This window comes from Harpia harpyja, chromosome 7 (genome assembly GCF_026419915.1).
Source record: "Harpia harpyja isolate bHarHar1 chromosome 7, bHarHar1 primary haplotype, whole genome shotgun sequence".
NCBI classification, from domain to species: domain Eukaryota; kingdom Metazoa; phylum Chordata; class Aves; order Accipitriformes; family Accipitridae; genus Harpia; species Harpia harpyja.
Window position 1 is genome coordinate 13720128 of NC_068946.1, and position 20149 is coordinate 13740276.

General features: G+C 51.0%; 1 protein-coding gene across 2 annotated transcripts in view; it reads right to left on the minus strand.

Moving 5' to 3' along the window:
• The window catches only part of COL6A2 (collagen type VI alpha 2 chain), a 31602-nt gene extending 11805 nt beyond the window's left edge, over positions 1-19797 (minus strand). The window contains exons 1-23 of one of the 2 annotated variants that reach the window (XM_052792566.1): positions 19595-19794; positions 11697-11831; positions 10154-10752; positions 9558-9578; positions 8770-8835; positions 8161-8214; positions 8004-8048; positions 7744-7770; positions 7445-7471; positions 7298-7342; positions 6021-6074; positions 5577-5639; positions 5249-5311; positions 4237-4326; positions 3299-3361; positions 2830-2892; positions 2625-2687; positions 2017-2079; positions 1549-1599; positions 1140-1175; positions 694-756; positions 400-462; positions 82-117 (exon numbers count right to left, since the gene is read on the minus strand). In XM_052792566.1, the coding sequence (XP_052648526.1) occupies positions 82-117; positions 400-462; positions 694-756; positions 1140-1175; positions 1549-1599; positions 2017-2079; positions 2625-2687; positions 2830-2892; positions 3299-3361; positions 4237-4326; positions 5249-5311; positions 5577-5639; positions 6021-6074; positions 7298-7342; positions 7445-7471; positions 7744-7770; positions 8004-8048; positions 8161-8214; positions 8770-8835; positions 9558-9578; positions 10154-10752; positions 11697-11802 (1761 nt within the window). In that variant the 5' untranslated portion in view covers positions 11803-11831; positions 19595-19794. Of the gene's footprint in view, positions 1-81; positions 118-399; positions 463-693; positions 757-1139; positions 1176-1548; positions 1600-2016; positions 2080-2624; positions 2688-2829; positions 2893-3298; positions 3362-4236; positions 4327-5248; positions 5312-5576; positions 5640-6020; positions 6075-7297; positions 7343-7444; positions 7472-7743; positions 7771-8003; positions 8049-8160; positions 8215-8769; positions 8836-9557; positions 9579-10153; positions 10753-11696; positions 11832-19594 lie in introns of both variants that reach the window. The other variant, XM_052792567.1, reaches the window with a different exon arrangement.
• Between the last annotated feature and the right edge of the window lie 352 nt (positions 19798-20149).

Below are 20149 nucleotides of genomic sequence, written 5' to 3' on the forward strand. Positions count from 1 at the left end.
TTTGTTCTCAGGCTGTGCACGGCAAAGCCACAGTTGCCCCAGGAGGAAGAGCACCGGGGGCTGCAGAGCAGTGCTACTTACAGTGAGGCCAGGATCTCCTGGTGGGCCAGGGGTCCCCTGTAAGGAGAGCACAGGGATTTCAGGCACAGTTTTCCCATGAGTTTCCATTTTGGGAACTAGACATCAGAGCCATCAAAACTTTGCAGAGTTCTGCCATGGGAAGGGTAGGAAAGCCTCATGGGGAGACAGCAGACACACTTGGCAGCTGGTGTCCCCTGCAGCAAGTCCTGCTGCGGGGAGACCCGCTGGGGTCTGCTGGGCTTTAGAGCATCAAGGAGAAGTGGGGAGGGGGGGAGGGGGCTGGAACATCTGCTCAGACATGACAGAATGATACTGTACCTCGGGGCCTGCTTCCCCAGTTGGACCGCGGAGTCCAGGTTCCCCTCCCGGGCCAGGGTCACCCTGGGGAAAAAACAAGGAAGGGTCAAATATTTCCTCACCAAGGCTGGCGATGCAGCCTCTGGTGTTCGGGGCTCCTCCTGACCTCCTTGTCAGGCACAGCCCTGCTAAGTGTGGTCACCAGCCTGGGGACACAAGGCAGGCAGGAGAGTGGGCAGCGCCATCCCCAGCACGCCTCCCAGAGGTGTGGGAGGGGGATGCTGACCCCGCGGGCAGTACGGGAAGTCTGCTTACCGGTTCTCCCTTTGCTCCTTTGGTCCCTTGCACTCCTTTTGGTCCAAGCTCACCTCTTATTCCCTGCTCAAAGGAAGGAGAAACAGATCCGGCATGGAGCACATCTGGATGTGCTCAGGCGGAGGCACTACTGCTATGAGCCCATCAAAACCACATGCCTGCCTGGCCTGGGAGAGCATCCTCTAAACCAGCAGCTCAGCATAGAGTAAATAAATGGTGTTTACATAGGCATTAACTAAGAATAAAGAAGTTTTGCAAAGCATATTTCAGATGGTTTCAAAAGGAGATGGGCTTGGGAGATATACCCAGGCTCTGCAGCTGCAGGGAATAGCCAGGGCAGCTTCCAGCAGGACAGGCTCCCTGGCCATGCACCCGGAGGGTCGCATGACAACTAGTCAGCATTTCAGTCAATACAAAAAACAGGTGATGGAGACAAACACACTCACCTTGGGTCCTGGCTGCCCCTTCTCACCCTTGTCACCCTGCGAAGGGAGAGGAAGGAGAGGTCAGCACCCAACCGGTACTGGCCCCGCACCGTGCACGCATTCATCTGAAGTTTGCAGTGAGGGGCACAAAGCTGAACAGCAGGTGTAGCTTCAGGCTGATGGTTGGGGTGGTGGGCACAGCCACCTCCCCATTACTGCCATTGAGGTTGGGGTCCTCAGCACCTCTGCCACAAGGCTGATGGAGCTGCGGCCCCCATCACCCCCTTTGCGGGGTCCACATTTTTTTGTGACTCTGATCATTTTTCTTCCTCCTTCCCTCTTCTCCCAGGCTGCTCAGCTCCAACAGCAACCTCCACCGAAACAGGATTCCTCACGGCACATACATCTGTGCTGGACAAGGCATACATACCTGTGGTCCTCTGGGTCCAGGGTAGCTAAAGCCAGGTCTGCCTCTGTCACCCTTTCATAGAAAAAAATGACCCATCAGAAACCAAACCCGACCTTTCTGACCTGGCGATGCCAGTGACAGTCAGAGCAGTTTTCATCTTCTCTCAGGGTGAGACACCACCAGGAGCCATGACTTCTGCAGCTGGCCCTGAAACACTGAGAATGGCTGTGCAGAGCAAGGCTTTGCAGAGTCTTGGGGATGTCACATGCCAGGGACACCCCTGAATCTGTGCAGAGTGAGGGATATAATCAGAGCTGCCTTGGCCAGAGCAAGAACTACATCTCTGCCCCATAGGGAGGCTCAGGTTTGAGCCATTCAGTTTCTGAGGCACAAAAGTGTCTGCAGTAGAAACTGCATTTTTTTAAAACAACAACAAAAAAGCACACAAAAATACCCTTTCAAATGCAGAGTTGCATTCAGGGACTTTACCTTTGGTCCTGGTGGTCCGGCATCACCTCTTGGGCCCAAGTCACCAGGGTCCCCACGTGATCCCTGCAGGATAGCGTTGGGGAGAGCAGAGGGATCGGGTGAGCATGTTCCCTGCGGCTCCCCAGCTGCACAGGGGACCGTGCTGGAGAAACCAGCTCTTGAGACGATGCTGTGAGACCATCTCCCCTCCTGATGAGGTTACTGTGACAGTGACTAACTTGGGTTCCCGCATCCCATGAAGCCACACAGATGTCACGGCACTACTGCCACAGTGGGGTGCTGGACTAACCACAGACCCAGGACAAATGGGCGCCTGGGGAGCCCCATCTTTCCTTGCCTCGTGACCTGCTCTGACAAGGTCCCTTCCACATTGTCATGGGAACACCTGGGACTGGGAGTGATGGAGAAGCAGGGACTCCTGGGTCCTGCAATCTCTCCTTGCTCCAGGAAGGGCTAGCCAGGGGCCTCTAGGCTAATTTTTGAGCCTCCCTGAGAAAAGATCAGGCAGGCTGCCCTCGGGAGGTACAGTGCAGCCAGCTTATGTCAGTAGGGCAAGCTCTCACTGCAGAGGGAGGATATGGTTACACAGATGCCCCAGGATGACTTACTATCTTGCCTGGCTCTCCCACAGCACCTGAAGGGCCTCGAGGTCCTGGCAGTCCTTGGTCTCCCTGCAAAGCAAAGCAAGACACAAGAACATAGAGAGGCAGGTACAAGCAGGTGTGCATGAGGAGGAAAGCCGGGTAAGCTGCCCTGGATGGCAGCACCACTCTCCCTCCCCCCGGCTGTCACCGACCCCTGCTCCATGCTTACCCTCGCTCCTTTGCTTCCAACCTCACCGGGCAGGCCACGAGGACCCTCTGGACCAGGATCTCCCTGTGAGGAGGGTAAAGATATTCCTGGTCAGGGATGTCTCCAGTGCTGTTTGTGTGCATGGCAGTGCTCCTTGGAGAGAGCAGGCATGATGCCATTCTCAAATCTGGTGTTTCTTGGCTTGAAACACAGTGTCAGGGCAGTGTGCCCTCTGAACTTGTCTCAGCCTTGAGCTTTGCTGCCCTTCATCCCGTCTCTGGATCAAGCCCTGGAAGAGGAGGCTGTACCTGCTGCTAACAGGGCAGGCAGCAGGCACAGTTGGAGCAGAGCACACATGCAGACCCCAATGGGATCTGCAATTCCCAGCTCTGGTGTTGGATGCTTCATAGCTGGGCAGTAGTGCATCACACACCCCAGTCTTGTGCACCTTGGGCACATTTGCAATAGTCTGGGTAGTTGCTTTACTCACCCTTTCTCCTTTGGCGCCAGGAGTGCCTTTGCTGCCTTTTGTCCCTGGATCTCCACGTCGACCCTTGACAGACACAGAAAGTCACATAAATGGGATGCAAAGATGGATGCTACCTGGAGAGTGATGCCTGGCTGCCCTGCCTTCTCCCTCCTGGCCCAAGAGACGTCTCCTTGCCCCCTTAGTGACCATGTGCCTGGCAGCAGGGGAGCAGGGATGCCCATGCTGGCACTGCTTGGGTGATCTTGTCTTTGGCTTTTGGGAAGCCATAGTCAGACTATTCTTTCAGGAGGGTGGTCACTGCAGTGACCACAAACAGTTGTGGTTCATTCCCTCAGGGTTAAAGACTCTGCTTTACTTCCAATTCATCCAGTGTTGCTTCCGCCACCAGATCTCGCACAAGGACACAAGCTGGCTGGGCTCTGGCCTCTTGGTGTTGGTGGAGCCATGCTGCTGTATTCTGCCAGGGAATGTCATCTCCAACCTACTCCCCAAATTTTGCAGTGCCCCATCACATTAGCTTGGGTCTGTGTGGCACCATCGATGTTGTGACACAGCTGCGGTTTGACGCTGCCCTTTTCAGAGAGCTCTACTGTAACAGCCAGCAGATCTTGACTCTGTGAGCTCCTCTGAGAAGCTGGAGTTTTGGGGAACTTGCTAGAGTACAGCCAAAGGTTCCCCGGGCATCCATAGAGGCATTTGTGATTATGTGGGAATACAGGATGCTTCTCTAAGGTGAAATGGTTAACATCAGGCTTAGGATTATGGAAGTACTGCTCTGTAAAGATGGAGGGGACAAGGAGATCAGCATCTGTACATCTTTTGGGGTGCAGAAGACAGGGCAGGCAGGCTAAATGGGGCAGTTTCGCAGAGCTCATCCATGAAACTGCATCAGGCTCCCATGGTGTGCCCACTGTCCAGAGAGCTATTCAGACACTTACAGGCTCTCCTTTGGGTCCAGGAGGTCCTGCTTCACCTCTTCTTCCCTTACTTCCAGGAGGCCCTTGAGGTCCAGGGTTGCCTGGAAGTCCCTTGGAGAAGAAAAAGAAATACAATTTGTCAGAAGAGAGGTCAAGTTGCACACGCACACCTCTCATCCTGTGTCAAGCAGTCCACCCTTGAGCAAGGGTGCGTATAAGCATACAATTTATGCTTCCACACACCCACCATGCCTGCATGTTAAAGGTAAGTGCACAGGCTCCAGCCTTGGAGCACTGTGATGCTGTGTCACCTTTCCTCCATCAACCAGGGCAAAGGCTTGTCAGCTCTTCCTTACAGCATCTGTCCAGGCCTGCCTAAAGCCAGAGGGCTATTTCAGCCTCCTCCACTATCTCTGAAGTAACTGGCCATCAGCATAGCAATCCCTTTGGCTGCTATAAGGTCAAGTGCAGTGGGTAAAGCCTGCATTAGATCTCCGAGCAACTAATTGTTAAAGTTTACTCACATGAATAAAAACAGCCTGCAAACACTGGCACTGCCACAAACACTGAGGAAGTCATGAGACTGTGGCAGGGGAAACCATGGCCAAACAGGGCCAGGAGAAGATGGAAAGCAGAGGAAAGATGCAGTGCAATGGATTGGCCAGAAAGGTAAATCCCCCTAAGTCTTTTTTGCCTGCTTTTCTCTGCTTTGGACAAACGCTCGAGACCCATTCTCATTTTGCTCTAGGTAGCTGCAGGGAAGTTGCACAGTCCCCTCTCCTGTTACCCACATGACATTTCCTACGGTACTGGTGGGGACATGCATGGCGACAGAGCTCACTCGACCACGCAGGGGCTTGTGCTTTCTCTGTGCTGGTGGGCTAATCTGCAGAATCACCAGGATGCCTTGGCAAGCAGTCATCTTTGTGCTGCAGCTGCCCCATGACCACCAGTTGATACTGCTCTGGCTCCATGCCATGTGGAGCAGACCCTAGTAAGACACTGGAGACATCTGAAAGCTGCATGAACGTACCGGGCTTCCTTTTTCTCCTGGAGGTCCTGGGGGTCCGCTGCGACCAGGCCGGCCAGGATCTCCCTGAAACAGCCAGAAAGCAATGGTCATTGCCTGCATTATCAACATGTTGCTGTGCACCACTGATGTGCACCATGAGGAGCCCAAGGAGCAGGGCCAGCAAGGCTCTTCCCTTGGCTCCTGTGTCTGGTGATGTCATCCAGACCCCAGAGCCTACAGGCTCCATGAGTAGCAAAGGGTTTAAGAGTAAATACAGGCAATGGTGTTTAGTTGTCCCCACTGGTGGCCTCTGCCCACACTCTCTCCTCACTGTTCAGAGAACTTGTACCTTTACGCCTTCATCTCCTCTTTCACCTTGGTCTCCTGCATCTCCTGGATAGCCATCAGGGCCCTAGGGAGAGAAAGAACAAAGAACAACACATTTTTCAGTTGCAACAATATGCACTTTTCCTGCAGAATAAACCAACTGTCTCAGAAAGTTGCTCTAGAGACTAAAATGTTTTTGCTTGTTGCTAGTGTTGATGAAAGGAGCAGCTCCTCCTCTCTATGTGGAGGGGAGAGACACTGGGGGATCCCAGCTTACGTGTCCATGGAAAGGAGGCATAAAAAATCAGGCTGTGGTCTGCATTCTGGGGATCCCAGGCCTGGGATCAGCTCATGCAATTGGTAGGAAAATGGGCCAGTAACCTTTTGTTGGCCATCTTTCTACATGTGCAACTCATTCAGCAGCTACACAACTGATGTGCTGAATGAAAGAGTAAAGTGTTCCTACCTTGTCACCGGGGTCTCCCTTGCAGCCTGGTGGTCCAATTCTCCCCAGCTTGCCCTGGAGAGATAGCATTCAAAAGAAAAAGACAGAGAAGCTGTAGGTGTCTGAAGGGAAAATATGGCTTTTCTTGTTAATGGCTACTGATTTTTAACATCATCTGCTGACCATACCTGTCATCAGCTAGAGAATAAATAGTGACTGTATTCCTTAAACAGGAATGTGGTGTGCAGAGACAAATGGAGGAGGAGAAAGCAATCTAAAAGCCCTGAGTGGTAGCATGGGTGTTGGTGGGAGTTCAAGCACGCTCATCCTGCACACATGCCCTGGGTGTTGGACACGTCCCTAGAGGCTGGATTTGGTGGTCACTCACGTCCACGGTTGTGCTAAGTCCTCTATTGTGCCTCTCATGTGAGAGCAGCTTAGGTCTGCAGTCATCATGCTGCCTGATGGACGCTGTGAGAGCAGTGATTGCCTTGCTCTGTGCCTCAAAATGGCTTTGCTGGCAGTGCTTAGACAGCTCACCCCGGCTAGAGAGCGGTGGATACTGAAGGACTTCAGTGTTTTAGAGCTTCAGCAGGCATTTAAGGAGCGGGAAGAAGAACTGGTATTATCTCACAGATGTACTTGGCTGAGTATATGAGAAAGTGCAGAGCAAAACCAATGTGCGCTGGCCGGACAAAGCCAGCTGAAATAAATAATCTCAAATTAGGCTATTCTGCTGCAGTACCTCTGCATGGCATGCAGATCTAAGGGAGGTCATGGCCCTCTACTCTCACCACAGAGGGAACAGAGGATTTCAGGGCTTTATTACAAGGTACTTGAACTTGGCTTTAGGGCTTTAATATTAAGAACAAGCAGTGGCTTAGAGATGAAATTTCAGATTCTGCGATGAACTGCCTTGAAAACCAAATTTTTGCAAAGCTTTCTGTGTACGTGTCCTGTAGGGGTCACTAACACTCAAGATGAGATCTCTGTACCCAGACGATCCAGCCGTGTCACCTCCTGCAGCAGGAGCACAGCCCCAGTTACACATCTAGTTCCTGCAGAGAGCTTGCTGACGAGGGGATAGCACTTCTGTGACCTGAATTAATTCATCTCCAGCTGGTTCACATATTTCTACACGACATGCAGAATAATGTGCAAATAAGTTCATAGAAACCTCAGTCAAAACAAAAAGCTAGCATGCGGGATGGGATAAACAAAATAATTTGTGGGTACAAGGTGGGGTAAAGAAATGAAACATCAGGAGCAACATTACAGGGTGCTCCCAGTGCTGTTACCTTCTGTCCATCAGTGCCGTTCCTGCCTGCCAAACCAGCAGCACCCTGGGATCGAGGGGGAAAAGAAGAGGGATCAGCAATCTGTTAACGCACACTCAAGGGTTGGTAGCTGGAACAACATGCAAGTTAGAAAATATCCTTTCTTACCCTCCGTCCATCAGATCCAATCTCACCCTGGGGGAAGAAGAGGACAGGAGTCAGCCAGTCTGCCTACATCCCTCCCACCCATTTAGCTCAGTAAAAACACCAACACTTCACAAGATCACAAGCAATGCCTGAAGGAGACAGGCTTTGGGATGCCCCTGGAAATCCCTCCCCATGTCTGCAATTACGTATTAATAGGGTTGTTATTCTCTCCATTACAGCCACACTCTCCCTCTTTGCAACAGAAAGGTGTGCATCCCCTGCCAAGTGCCCGGACAGCCATTTGGTCTCTTCTTTCTCACCTTCTCTCCTTTCAGTCCTGGGACACCCTAGACAAAAAGAAAAGAAGGCGGCGGCTGTGTTAGTGCCTGGGGATAAGCAGGAGCCGAGGCAGCACCATACGGGGCGGGGGGGGGGGGTGGTGGGGGGTTGGGGGTGGGGGGGGCGGGGGCGCGGGCGCGGGTAGGAAACGGGCAGGTGGAGAGGGAGAAGCAGCACTCCCCCTGCTTTACCAAAAATCAATGAATGCAAAGAGCTCAGTCACTGGCTATGGGATTCTTACCTTGGGACCAGGGTATCCGATTGGACCTTCAATACCCGGGTCACCCTTAAGGGAAGAAGACATGGAGAGTTAGCTCAGGCACGGCAGACATGTGGCCCCAGCTAATGCAGGGACAGCACTGCTGGCTGCAGTGGAGAGGGGACTTTCCACAACTTACCTGTCGTCCCTTCAGCCCAGGGGAGCCTGGCTCACCCATGTTCCCCTTTGCACCCTAAGGAAAGAAAAAACCCAGCATAAGTCAGGGCTTGGTGCTGGCTGTGAGAAAATGGCAATTTCTAGGAGCATCAGGCTCACTGTGGCTGTTCCTACAGAGCTTGGGGCAGTGTGCTGGTGGAGCAGGACCTGCTTTATTCCAGGGAAGTTGGGGAAAGGCTGTGTGGGGAGGGGAGGACACAGAGCTGAGGGCAGGAGTGGCACACCCTGCACATGTGAAAGCTCTGCTCTTGAGGATGGGAGAATTGGAGACAACTGCTGCCTCACTCCTGTTTTTCTCAGGCGCTGAAGATGCCAGCTGTGGCTGGCACGGCCGATGCTTGGATGCCTCTCTGCACTGCTGTCAATGCATCAGCCTTGGCACACATGGCTGTGTGCTCCATTCCCTGCAGCACAGCAGTCTCCCAGGGCCAAGACAGATGCTGGGGAGTTATTTCCCACCTGGGTGCTACACCTGTGAAGGCTGCTGCAGCTGAGGTGGGATCTAGGGTGTCCTGCAGTGTTTGTGGCAGATACTGGCATTATTCTCTTCCCACAGGTTAGGGCGACTTACCTTCTGCCCTCGGTATCCCTTGGGACCAGGCGGACCTGCAATCTCCAGGCAGCTCATCCTGTAGCACTGAAATACAAATTAAACAGGAGGTGTAACTGCGGCACTGCAGCATGCCGGCTGCTTCACGTGGTGAGCCAGTGTGCACCCGAAGCTCAGCTCTGCACCACGGCTCTCCACGCACCTGTCCCTGTGACCGCAGTGCTAAAAACTACTACGGCTCCAGCTGGGTCAGAGTTGAGGCAGCAACAAGCATGCAGAAAAATGCTGCTTGTAAATTAAAAGCAGAATGTTGCCACACGCATGTTCATTATGGCTTGGCTCTGGGCCCAAACTGAAAGAACAGAACTGCTAAGTGTCAGGCGAGGTTGTGTGGACTTGCTCTTCTGGGGCCATCAGGGGATGTGCATGCTCTTTAGAGCACCACTCTGCACACTCCTCCCTATGTATGCCAAACCCTGTCCATGTGACACCAGCAGGGCAGGAACTTCAGCTTGCAGAGCACCTACAAAACCTGCCTCCAAAGTGATAAAATGAGTCTATTCAATAGACCTGAATTCATTGCAGATGAGGGGGAGGCAGAAAGCGAAGAGTCCAGTATGCCATTTTAACCACTGTGTAAGGAGATGGATTCCCAAGCTCTGCACTGATCCACAGGCAGGCAGAGAACCATCCCATGCAGCTCGCTGCAAGATCTGGCCTGCTACTTTGGGGTTTGAGCTGGTCTTTTCTAAGAGAGGCAACTTAAACCTGTGTCATGTGGCAATGGTATAAAGATGCTGCTCACTCACCTCTCCGTAGGCTTCGTGTTTCTGCAAAGGAGAAAACAGGATGAGCAGAATCAGTTAAGGTGGTCAGCCCCCAGAGAAAAACAGCATCACACCCTTGGAAGCGTGTGTGATGGTAAGGGAGAGGAGGTGGTAAAGGTCCCGTGGCTTTAAAGACGTTCTCAGCAGAGTCCCCGTTTAACAGTGTCTCACGGGTGGGGCCTCAAAGACCATGCTGATGGTGAGCGCACGTCTCGGTGCTGCACACTCTTCCACACACCCCTGGATGGGGAGCAGGCTGAGGTATGGGTCTGGCCTTGAGCAAGAGCCAGGACTAGGGTGGTAGCTTGCCCAGACATGCCAGGGAACAGAGGCACAAACCAAGGAGCCCTGGTGAAGCACCTAACCAGAGAAACCAGAGATGCTCGAGACTCCATTTGGCCCATAAGTGCTAAAAGGACATAGAAAAGGAAGAGAAACAAAATGGAGGCTTTTCCCTGTTACAGGTGCTCTCTAGATCCCTGCCAAAACCCACTGTGGGGCCGATCAGAAAGCACCCATGCGCCGCTTCTCTTGTCCCCCCCTGTTATGCTCCCTGCACCTCAGGCAGCACTCCATACCATAGCTTGGATTATCCTGTCGATGGTGTTCTCATCGATTTCCAGGGTGTCTTTCTGCGTGATGGCATAGTTGTTGCGGTACAGCTCGTGTGGCAGGTTGGCAATCTCTCGCAGTCCCTGCTCGTAGACGTTCTCGCTGGGGGCCACTGCAAAGAGCTTGATCCCCATGTCTCGTGCCCTCTCAGCCTGCACCTTCATCCCCCCGCAGGGGCTGCCAGTGACATGGCCATCAGTGATGACTATTGCAAAGTTCACACCGGAGGCCATCTGGGTCTGGATCTGCTCCGTCATGTTGGAGATAGCGCAGTCCGTGAAGGTGCCCCGGCCAAGGTAGTTAATAGCAGACAGCCGGGTGAGGTATATGTCTTTGCTGCTAGTTAAAGGGCTGTAAATTTCCACCACATCTGAGTAATGAAGTCCACCAAACTGCCAAGTGATGTAGACTTGGCTCTGGTAGAGCTCACTCTCCAGTTTATTGATGAACATAGGAATGAACTGCTTTATTTGATCCACGAGGCTCTGGATAGGCACAGTCTGCAGAGCGACACTCTCTGAAGTGTCAATGATGAAGTACACATTGATGGGGCAGTTCCTCTTTTCTGCATGGAGACAATTATTCAGACCATGTCAGAGCACTTCATGCACTGCTGCACCCCCTTCGCTGTCCCCCAGAAACCTGGACCGAGAAGCGTATATAGACAGCACATACAGGACAGCACATAGAGTTGTGAAGAGACCAAACCACAGCACGAAGCTTGAGGTTCAGCCTCCTGTGAGGGTGTTGCAACTCTTATTATTCAGAAGTTATTTCCACCTGGGTTGGAGGAAATGAGGAAACTGAGTACTAAGTGTCAGGTTTGAACAAAGAGGAGCAATGGTATGACTTTTGCTCTCCTGAACTAAATGAATGCCCTGCCTACCAGGCTGCTGGCTGCTCTCTGATTTATAAACATTTTCAAAAGGATTGTACCCAACTGCGATACTGGAAAAAGCACAAGTCCCACTTAGCTCTAGCAGTAACAACTGTGTTTGACACATCTGTGTCAGACAACTCTCCAGTGTCTAGGACTTCAAAGATCTGCTCACTATTGAATCAATCTTGAAAATCTTGCCATTTTTTGTAAAAGTCAGGCTGGACACGTAAATCACCTCCTCCACACCGCAACTGAAAAGTGCTGAAATCGTCAAATTCAAAATGAACTATTCTCTGATGTCAGATACAGAGCTGAGCTCTGGTGATTGACTGACTGGTATTTAATACTGTGTCAGCTGGGAGAAGCCACCACTGGCAGACCCCAGCTCTTCAATCTCTACCTCTCTGCACTCCAATGCAAACCCAGAAATGGGAGTTTCAGTGGAGGACAGCGTTCCCTACAGATGGATTGTTACCCCAGGGCACTGCCCAGGAGTGCAAAGGGCAGGAGACGTGTAACGTGCCACTGTCAGTTCCTTTTGAGCAGGGTCTACAACTGAGCATGGCCATTGCTTTTGGTGAAATTGCTGCCTACAAAGGAGAGAGACACCCAAATTATCTGGTTAATACCTGCACAGGAGGTAGGACTGACATCTCCAGGATCCCCATCAAACTGAGCATGGAGAGGAACTAGAGCCACACAAAGGAGAGTGGAAAAAAAGGCTTGTCGGAACATCTCAGCAGTTCCTCTGGATATTTAGATGCCTGTGGGAAAACACAAGTTACATGTTAAGCACAATATACAATCTCCTAGCTCTGCTGGGAAGACACAAAGCTCCTTGTAAACCCTGTCTGTGAAAAACAAGACCTCTCCATCACCATGACACATCACTGGGCCACTAATGTAGATTTTTGTACTGACTTGAAAACTAAGTAATTAGCTTTGTTGCAGTATGGTTGAATGATTTAAAACTGCTTTAGCTTCTCTGTCAGTCTGAAGGGAGGGATCAGGTGGTAGAGCTATTGACAGTGTATCAGGATCTTCTGATTTCATGGTTTCTCTCCAGGTGTGTGTTTGGCTGCCCCATGCCCACATTGACTCCATCACGCCTGATCCATGCAGACATAAGCATCCATGCTCCTCTCTTCACCTGCTTAGCCAGACCACCAGTGAAGGCGTGCAGCAGGTCCTTTCCAGTTCCAGCTCACCATGTGGGTGTGGTGATGCCTGTGTATACCAAAAGCATACAAAATCCCTTGCTTAACAGTGCTGCTTTGTAGCCCACACAACCCATGGAGTGAAGGGATGAATAAACAAGCACTTGAAGAAGTGCATGTCTTTAGCATTCAACCCACCACTGCACCTCCAAGGTCCAGCTGCACATGGCAGTATATTTTGTGTAGGGTTATGATAACTTAAGCAGCAGAAGAGTTAGAGATCTAGTCTGAAAAGTTCTTGCGAATGTATATACGTGTTCGGAGGAAGCCAGGATATGAAAGGGTATTCACAGACAAAACCCAAGTGAAACTTATCAACAGCAAAGAACATGGAGGAAGAGGCAACACTCGCCTTTATGTCTAGAAGACAATAGCACTAACCAGCATGGCCTCTTGATGGCACACAGACCAAGTGGTAGTATAGATGTTTTTCTGCTTGGTGATCAACTCAACACAAACCGAAGAGGGGCATGAGGGGAGGTTTACCCAGCACTGGGCTTGCTGGTGACAGATGGAGTCCAGCTATCTCAAAGGGGGAAAAGGATTCTCGCTCATGAGATGGTGGAGCTCACAGAGAGGGCTTTAAACTAGGTTTGAAGGGGGAAGGGGATAACACTAGGCTCAGCAGAGATGACCCTGGGGGCAGCATGCCAATGATGGGGGTGGAATCGATAGTCCAGCTCAAGTGCATCTATGCCAATGCATGCAGCATGGGCAATAAACAGGAAGAGCTGGAAGCCATTGTGCAGCACGATAGATATGACTTAGTCGCCATCACGGAAACATGGTGGGACGACTCCCATGACTGGAGTGCTGCAATGGATGGCTATAAGCTTTTCAGAAGGGATAGGCAAGGAAGGAGAGGTGGTGGGGTGGCTCTCTCTGTTAGGGAGTGTTTTGATTGTACAGAGCTACACAATTGTGATGACAAGGTTGAGTGCTTATAGGTATGGATGAGAGGGAAGCCAGAAAGGCAGATATTGTGCTGGGAGTCTGTTATAGACCACCCAGCCAGGCTGAAGAGACAGATGAATCATTCTACAAGCGGCTGGCAGTAGCCTCACAATCATGTGCTCTTGTTCTTGTGGGGGACTTCAACTTTCCAGATGTCTGCTGGAAATACAACATGGCAGAAAGTAAGCAGTCTAGGATGTTCCTGGAGTGTGTGGAAGATAATTCCTGACACAGCTGGTAGGTGACCCTACCAGGGGAGGAGCCTTGCTAGACCTACTGTTTACGAACAGGGAAGGACTGGTGGGAGGTGTGATGGTCGGAGGCTGTCTCGGGCTTAGCGACCATGAAATGATAGAGTTCTCAATTTTTGGTGAGGCAAGGAAGGTGGTCAGCAAAGCCACCATTATGGACTTCCGGAGGGCAAACTTTGGCCTTTTCAGGACACCGGTTGAGAGAATCCCTTGGGAGACAGCCCTGAAGGGCAAAGGGGTCCAGGAAGGCTGGACATTCTTCAAGAAGGAAATCTTAATGGCTCAGGACCAGGCTAGTCCCCATGCGCCGCAAGACAAACCGCCGAGGAAGATGACCGGCCTGGCTGAACAAAGAGGTTTTGCTAGGACTCAAGAAAAAAAGGAGTGTTTATCATCTCTGGAAGAAAGGACAGGCAACTTGGGAAGAGTACAGGGATCTTGTTATGTCATGCAGAGAGGAAATTAGTAAGGCAAAGGCTTAGCTAGAACTCAATCTGGCCACTATTGTAAGAGACAAGAAAAAATGTTTTTACAAATATGTTAACAATAAAAAGAGAGACAAGGAGAATATCTATCCTTTATTGGATACAGAGGGGAACATTGCCACCAGAGATGAGGAAAAGGCTGAGGTACTTAATGCCTTCTTTGCCTCAGTCTTTAATAGTGAGACCAGTCATCCTCAGGGTACTCCACCCCATGAGCTGGAAGGCAAGGACGGAGAGCAGAATACACCCCCCATAATCCAGGAGGAAATAGTTAGTGACCTACTATGCCATCTGGACACTCACAAATCTATGGGACCACATGGGATCCATCCAAGAGTACTGGGGGAGCTGGCAGAGGTGCTTGCCAAGCCACTCTCCATCATTTATCAGCAATCCTGGTCAACAGGGGAGGTCCCAGACAACTGGAGGCTTGCCAATGTGACGCCCATTTACAAGAAGGGTCAGAGGAAGGATCTGGGGAACTACAAGCCTGTCAGCTTGACCTCAGTACCGGGGAAGATTATGGAACAGTTCGTCTTGAGAGCGCTCACATGGCAAGTCCAGGACAAGCAGGGGATCAGGCCCAGTCAGCATGGGTTCATGAAAGGCAGGTCTTGCTTGACCAACCTGATCTCCTTCTATGACCAGGTGACCGGCCTAGCAGATGAGGGGAAGGCTGTGGATGTTGTCTACCTGGAATTCAGTAAGGCCTTTGACACTGTCTGTCATGGCATACTCCTTGAGAAGCTGGCGTCTCATGGCTTAGACAAGTGTACTCTTTGCTGGGTAAAAAACTGGCTGGATGGACGAGCCCAGAGGGTTGTGGTGAATGGAGTTAAATCCAGTTGGCGGCGGGTCACAAGTAGTGTTCCCCAGGGCTCAGTATTGGGGCCAGTTCTGTTTAATATCTTTATCAATGATCCGGACAAGGGGATCAAGTGCACCCTCAGTAAGTTTGCAGATGACACCAAGTTGGGAGGGAGAGTTGATCTTCTCGAGTGTAGGAAGGCTCTACAGAGGGATTTGGACAGGCTGGATCGATGGGCCAAGGCCAATTGTATGAAGTTTAACAAGGCCAAGTGCCGGGTCCTGCACTTCGGTCACGGCAACCCCATGCAGCGTTACAGGCTTGGGGAAGAGTGGCTGGAAAGTTGCCTGGCAGAAAAAGACCTGGGGGTGCTGGTTGACAGACGGCTGAATATGAGCCGGCAGTGTGCCCAGGTGGCCCAGAAGGCCAATGGCATCCTGGCCTGTATCAGAAACAGTGTGGCCAGCAGGAGCAGGGAAGTGATTGTTCCCCTGTACTCGGCACTGGTGAGGCCGCACCTCGAGTACTGTGTTCAGTTTTGGGCCCCTCACTACAGGAAGGACATGGAGGTGCTGGAGCGTGTCCAGAGAAGGGCAACCAAGTTGGTGAGGGGCCTGGAGCACAAGTCTTATGAGGAGCGGCTGAGGGAGCTGGGGCTGTTTAGTCTGGAGAAAAGGAGGCTGAGGGGAGACCTTATCGCTCTCTACAACTACCTGAAAGGAGGTTGTAGTGAGGTGGGTGCTGGTCTCTTCTGTCAGGTGGCTGGAGCTAGGACGAGAGGAAATGGCCTCAAGTTGCAGCAGGGGAGGTTTAGATTGGATATTAGGCAAAATTTCTTTACTGAAAGGGTTGTCAGGCGTTGGAACAGGCTGCCCAGGGAAGCGGTTGAGTCACCATCCCTGGAGGTATTCAAAAAGCGCGTAGACAAGGCACTTCAGAACATGGTTTAGTGGGCATGGTTGATGGTTGGACTCGATGATCTTAAAGGTCTTTTCCAACCTAAATGATTCTACGATTCTATGATTCTATGTGTGATCTCTGTTATGAAAAGAAGGTCTGTCCAGTCCAGAAAGAAAGCCTCTTCTTTGAATGGCTTTTTTGGGCAGTTCTTAGAAGAGTGCAAGGCTTGAACGGACGTGAGAGTGTGTTTGGTTGTGTTGGCAGTGCAGGGGGAAGGCAAGTTAGTAATGCAGCTGAGCTGCTGCCTCAGTTGCATGAGAAACAGCATTATCTGAAGAATACAGACAGCTCAGCTCCTCCTGCATCTCTCTAGAGACCTCGCTCCACATGGTGACCAGCTACTCCCTGGTGGGATATGTCCTGTTGCAGTTTACACTGCAAGTTGCAGTGCATCACAGGGTTCTGCAAACTGGTTTATGCTGGAAAGACCAGTTTGTATCAGTGCCGCCGACATCTTTACAACAGTCTTCCTCCTTCCTAAGGCTTGTGGATATCCTAACAAGCTGGCAAGAGCCGGTGCTCAGGCTGGATTTTAGATAGGGGAAGAAGAAACCCTCATGCTCTTTGGGAATGTCCTGGATGGATAGGACAAGAGATCCAAAAGCTTCAGGAACACCAACTTGAGGTGCTTCACAGACATGGTTCAGCAAAACCCTCTGACATCAAGGGCCTCTCACATGCCTCCAGCTCAGCACCCAAATGTCCCTACCAAGTAGTTCGTGGGTCTTTTTCCTTCCCCTCCAGCTCAGACAGGCTGCACAGCTGTTTGCAAAGAGACCTGACTGTGGCCTCATGAAGTCCCTGCATAGGTCAGTGTGGCTCAATTTTCATTGCGCTGCAGAAAACAGAAGGGGTATGATAAGGATAAAATACTTACTTTAATGCTAAAGGGGTGTTTTAGTTAAGATCAAGACTTCCTCCCTCTAGCCTTACTACAGGCTTCCCTCATCTTGTTTGCCCTCCACAAAGCAGAGCTGCAGGAGATACTGATCTTCTGTAGGACACAACGGCTTTGTGCCTTCAGACAGCACCATTTTAGAGCCAGTCTTTTGTGACGGCTGAGGAAGCTGGAGACATCAGCTTTGGGAGAGGCTGGGAGCACAGGAGGCTTTGGCCAAGTGTCTGACTCACAGATCACTGTGTCACGTCCTGAGTTTAACCACCTCCCTCCCACCATGTGTGCGTGGGTGGGAAAAGAGCTGTGCAGAAGAGCTGCTCCCCAGGCAGAGCTGCGAGGAGCAGTTAAACTGCATGGGCAACCAGGGCCAGCGCTAGCACAGGACTGCCCCTGCCTGCAGCCCTCAGGGCTTTGGACTGGATCAACGAGACACCATGGCCTTTGCCTCTACACGGGCAGAAAGGTGAGGCAGAAAAGTGACAGCTGAAAACACTAGACACACTTCACTTCTTTATGGTCCTCTTGCACGCAGTCTCCTTTATTTCACTGTCACAGGCACTCTGTCTCCCTCAGAGGGGATCTCTGTGCCTCGAGCTACGTTAGCCTTCTGCTATACCAGCATCCCACCTGGTCATTAACAGTGAGTGGACCTATAGGGGGGAGGCCCCTCTCCCCACCTAAAGGGGTCTCCAAGGCTGGGGTGGGTGATGGTGCCTATTTTGTCATCCACAGAGCACTATCAGCTGTTACGATTCTCTCACAAATCTCATAACATTTGATATTTTCCTTAAAGTTCCACCTCCTGCTGCAAAATGCTCAAATGGAAGGCTCGGATTTCACCAGCAAAAGGGTGTTTTTCAGACTAATGTATTTTCTGGATATTGAAGACAATTTTTGAGCACTGACAGTCCAGAGAACTAATGGAAAGAGCAAACTGGGAGCTTACTGATTACGTTTGAGTACTTGGGTCTGCCCACCCTGTTCTTCCTTGACCTTTCTCTCTCTGCAACAGCAGGACCATGGTATTTTAGGAGCAAGGCCTTACAAGCATTTCTCTTGAAATTTCCTTCTCTCAGTATTGTATTGTTGAGTGATGCATCTCTTTCCCCATGAGATGCACACAAAGAAAAAAACAACAGGGAATCTTGAGTGGTGGTTTTGGGTCCTCTGAACAAATTTTGAGGGCACTGCTTTGTACCATCCTCCCTGCATTAGGGTCTGTGCTCCTACCTAATGCCTCAGGTGCTCAACAGAAAAATGCACGCATGGTCTTGTCTGCTGCTCCCACACTAAGATCCCAGGTGACCTGGCTGTTACCCACATAATTGCAAAAGTATATGGAGTTATCTACACAGAGCTCTGCAAAAATGGTAGTCTTGCAGGAGGACCTGAGTTCTCTGCTCTTCCCACCCTGAGCAACGGAACCAAATGTAATATTCTGGCAAACAAATGGCTTGCAATGACTCTTTCAGATGTGCAAATTATAGTCAACTTATTTGTGTTTTCACATCTGATTACCAGATAGATCATATTTTAAGGCACTAGAAAGGTCACCTCAAGTGCCTGGCCAGGCAGACCCATGGTCTGTCCTATCCCACACATTGATATTTCTGAAGTTCTTCCTGGTGCACTGTGTATTTCTCCTTCAATACCACAACACCTATTATAGCTGAGCAAATTGTTTCCAAATTCACAAAAATTCAGGTGCTCTGCTCTCTAAGCTAACTCTGCCTGCAAGAAGCTTATTTAAAGCCACAAAAATTGCATCCTCTCAAGAAAAGAGAACTGTGCTAGCTATGTCATATGCAGAATAAAGTTTGAAATGGCACTGCTGCTCTGACATGGATCCAGTCCCAACTTTTTTCATGGCCATACCCAGCAGGCAGTGCCTGTGGTGCCACCCACGTGTGTAGGCAGCATTTTACTCCACTCAAACGTTTGCTAAATTAAACGAAACCAGGAAAAAAAAGTGTGTTCCATTCGGAAAAAAAGCTCTTATAAATGCACCTCTTCTTCCTCGTTTGCATGCCCATGGTTTGCACATTGCATGCAGAGAGAATTTCAGTGTTTGTCGCGGTCGCTACCCAAACATGCCCTGTAGTTTTCAGTCCCTGGGCACACTACCCAGGGTAAAGGTTTCCCGACAGCTACAGGGAGCACAGTTCTTCTCCAGCTCTCCTACTGCAACTATCCTGGGACTTCAGCCAGGGGAAGCCCAGGCCACAGGAAAGCTGATGGGGGGCATGCTGCAGCTCCCTGGAGCTTTGGCTCTGGCAGCCAGAAACTTCCATTTACAGCACTCATGCAGATCCCTGCTACCAAAAAAAAAAGCTGACCTGAGGAGGCAAGGGCAACGAGCTCGTAGGCATTTCCTAATGTGCTGTTACCCCCCAAAATAGAGGAGCTTGTGCTGATGAACAGCTTGTGCTGTGTCTCAGCAGAACTAGGAGACACAAATCACGGGTTGGTCTAATGCATATCTTCTGAAATTCCGAATCGAAGAGGAATTGTGCAGCAGATCAGTTGTTCTGCTGCACAGCTGCAGCGGAGTACCGTGCTCCTCCTGCTGCTGTCACATTCAGTTAGCTGGTGAACTCAGCTCAGTTGCCCCAGAGAAGAATTTGGTTCAACAGGTTCCCCGAGGGATTTTCTAGACCTCTGGCCCTTGCAGATGAGAGTGTGTAGCTCACAGCACGTGGAAAAAAACCTCTTGGAAAAATTCCCAAACAACCCAAAAGCACCAGAAAAAAAAATATATTCTCTTACAGCAGATACTGTCTGAATGTGATGTGCCTGCAATGAGGCTGGAGAGCCCGTGAGCAGCAGCAGTGGCTGTGCAGCCTCAGGGGCACAGGCTGGGATTTCAGAGGCTGGCTCTTCTATTCTGAGCTGGAGAACCATCAGTAGTAAATAGCCGCACGACCGCTGTACAACGAAAGGAAAACTCTGCCTACCTGGCAAACGAGGTCATCAAAATTTCCGCCCCAAAAGCCTCCGAAACGTCAGGAAAAAGACTTTATGGAGTGGCTGGTATCAGGAAGGCTCCTGCATCCCCGGCTGGAAGGGTGAGCTCCCAGGCTCGGGGTGCTCGGGCTGTGTGGGGAGGAGCGGCAGAGGCGTCTCCAGCCCCGTCCCTCTATTCCCTGGCAGGCTGGAACTGCCCTCCGTATCCCTCCTCCTTCCAAATCAGGCACCAGCCTCATCTGTAGTAGCTGCAGACATCCACAGAGAGTCACTGTGGGTCTACAGACACCTCGGGACGGTCACCTCCCACCCGCTCCCCTCCCCGGGCAGATGCTGGGCTGGGGCGAGGTTGTCATCCTTGGAACTGAAGGCATTTTTGTTTTAAACAAGCTGGAAGAAGTCTCATTTTTCTATGATGAGAGGCCCCTTTTCGTGGTTGGCATTGCTGCCCCACATATTAATACCATCAAATAGTGTTCTTCTTTCTTTCCCCCTCCCTGTCCTCCTCCTCCTTTGCCCATCCTAGTAACGTGGCCTGAGTGGAA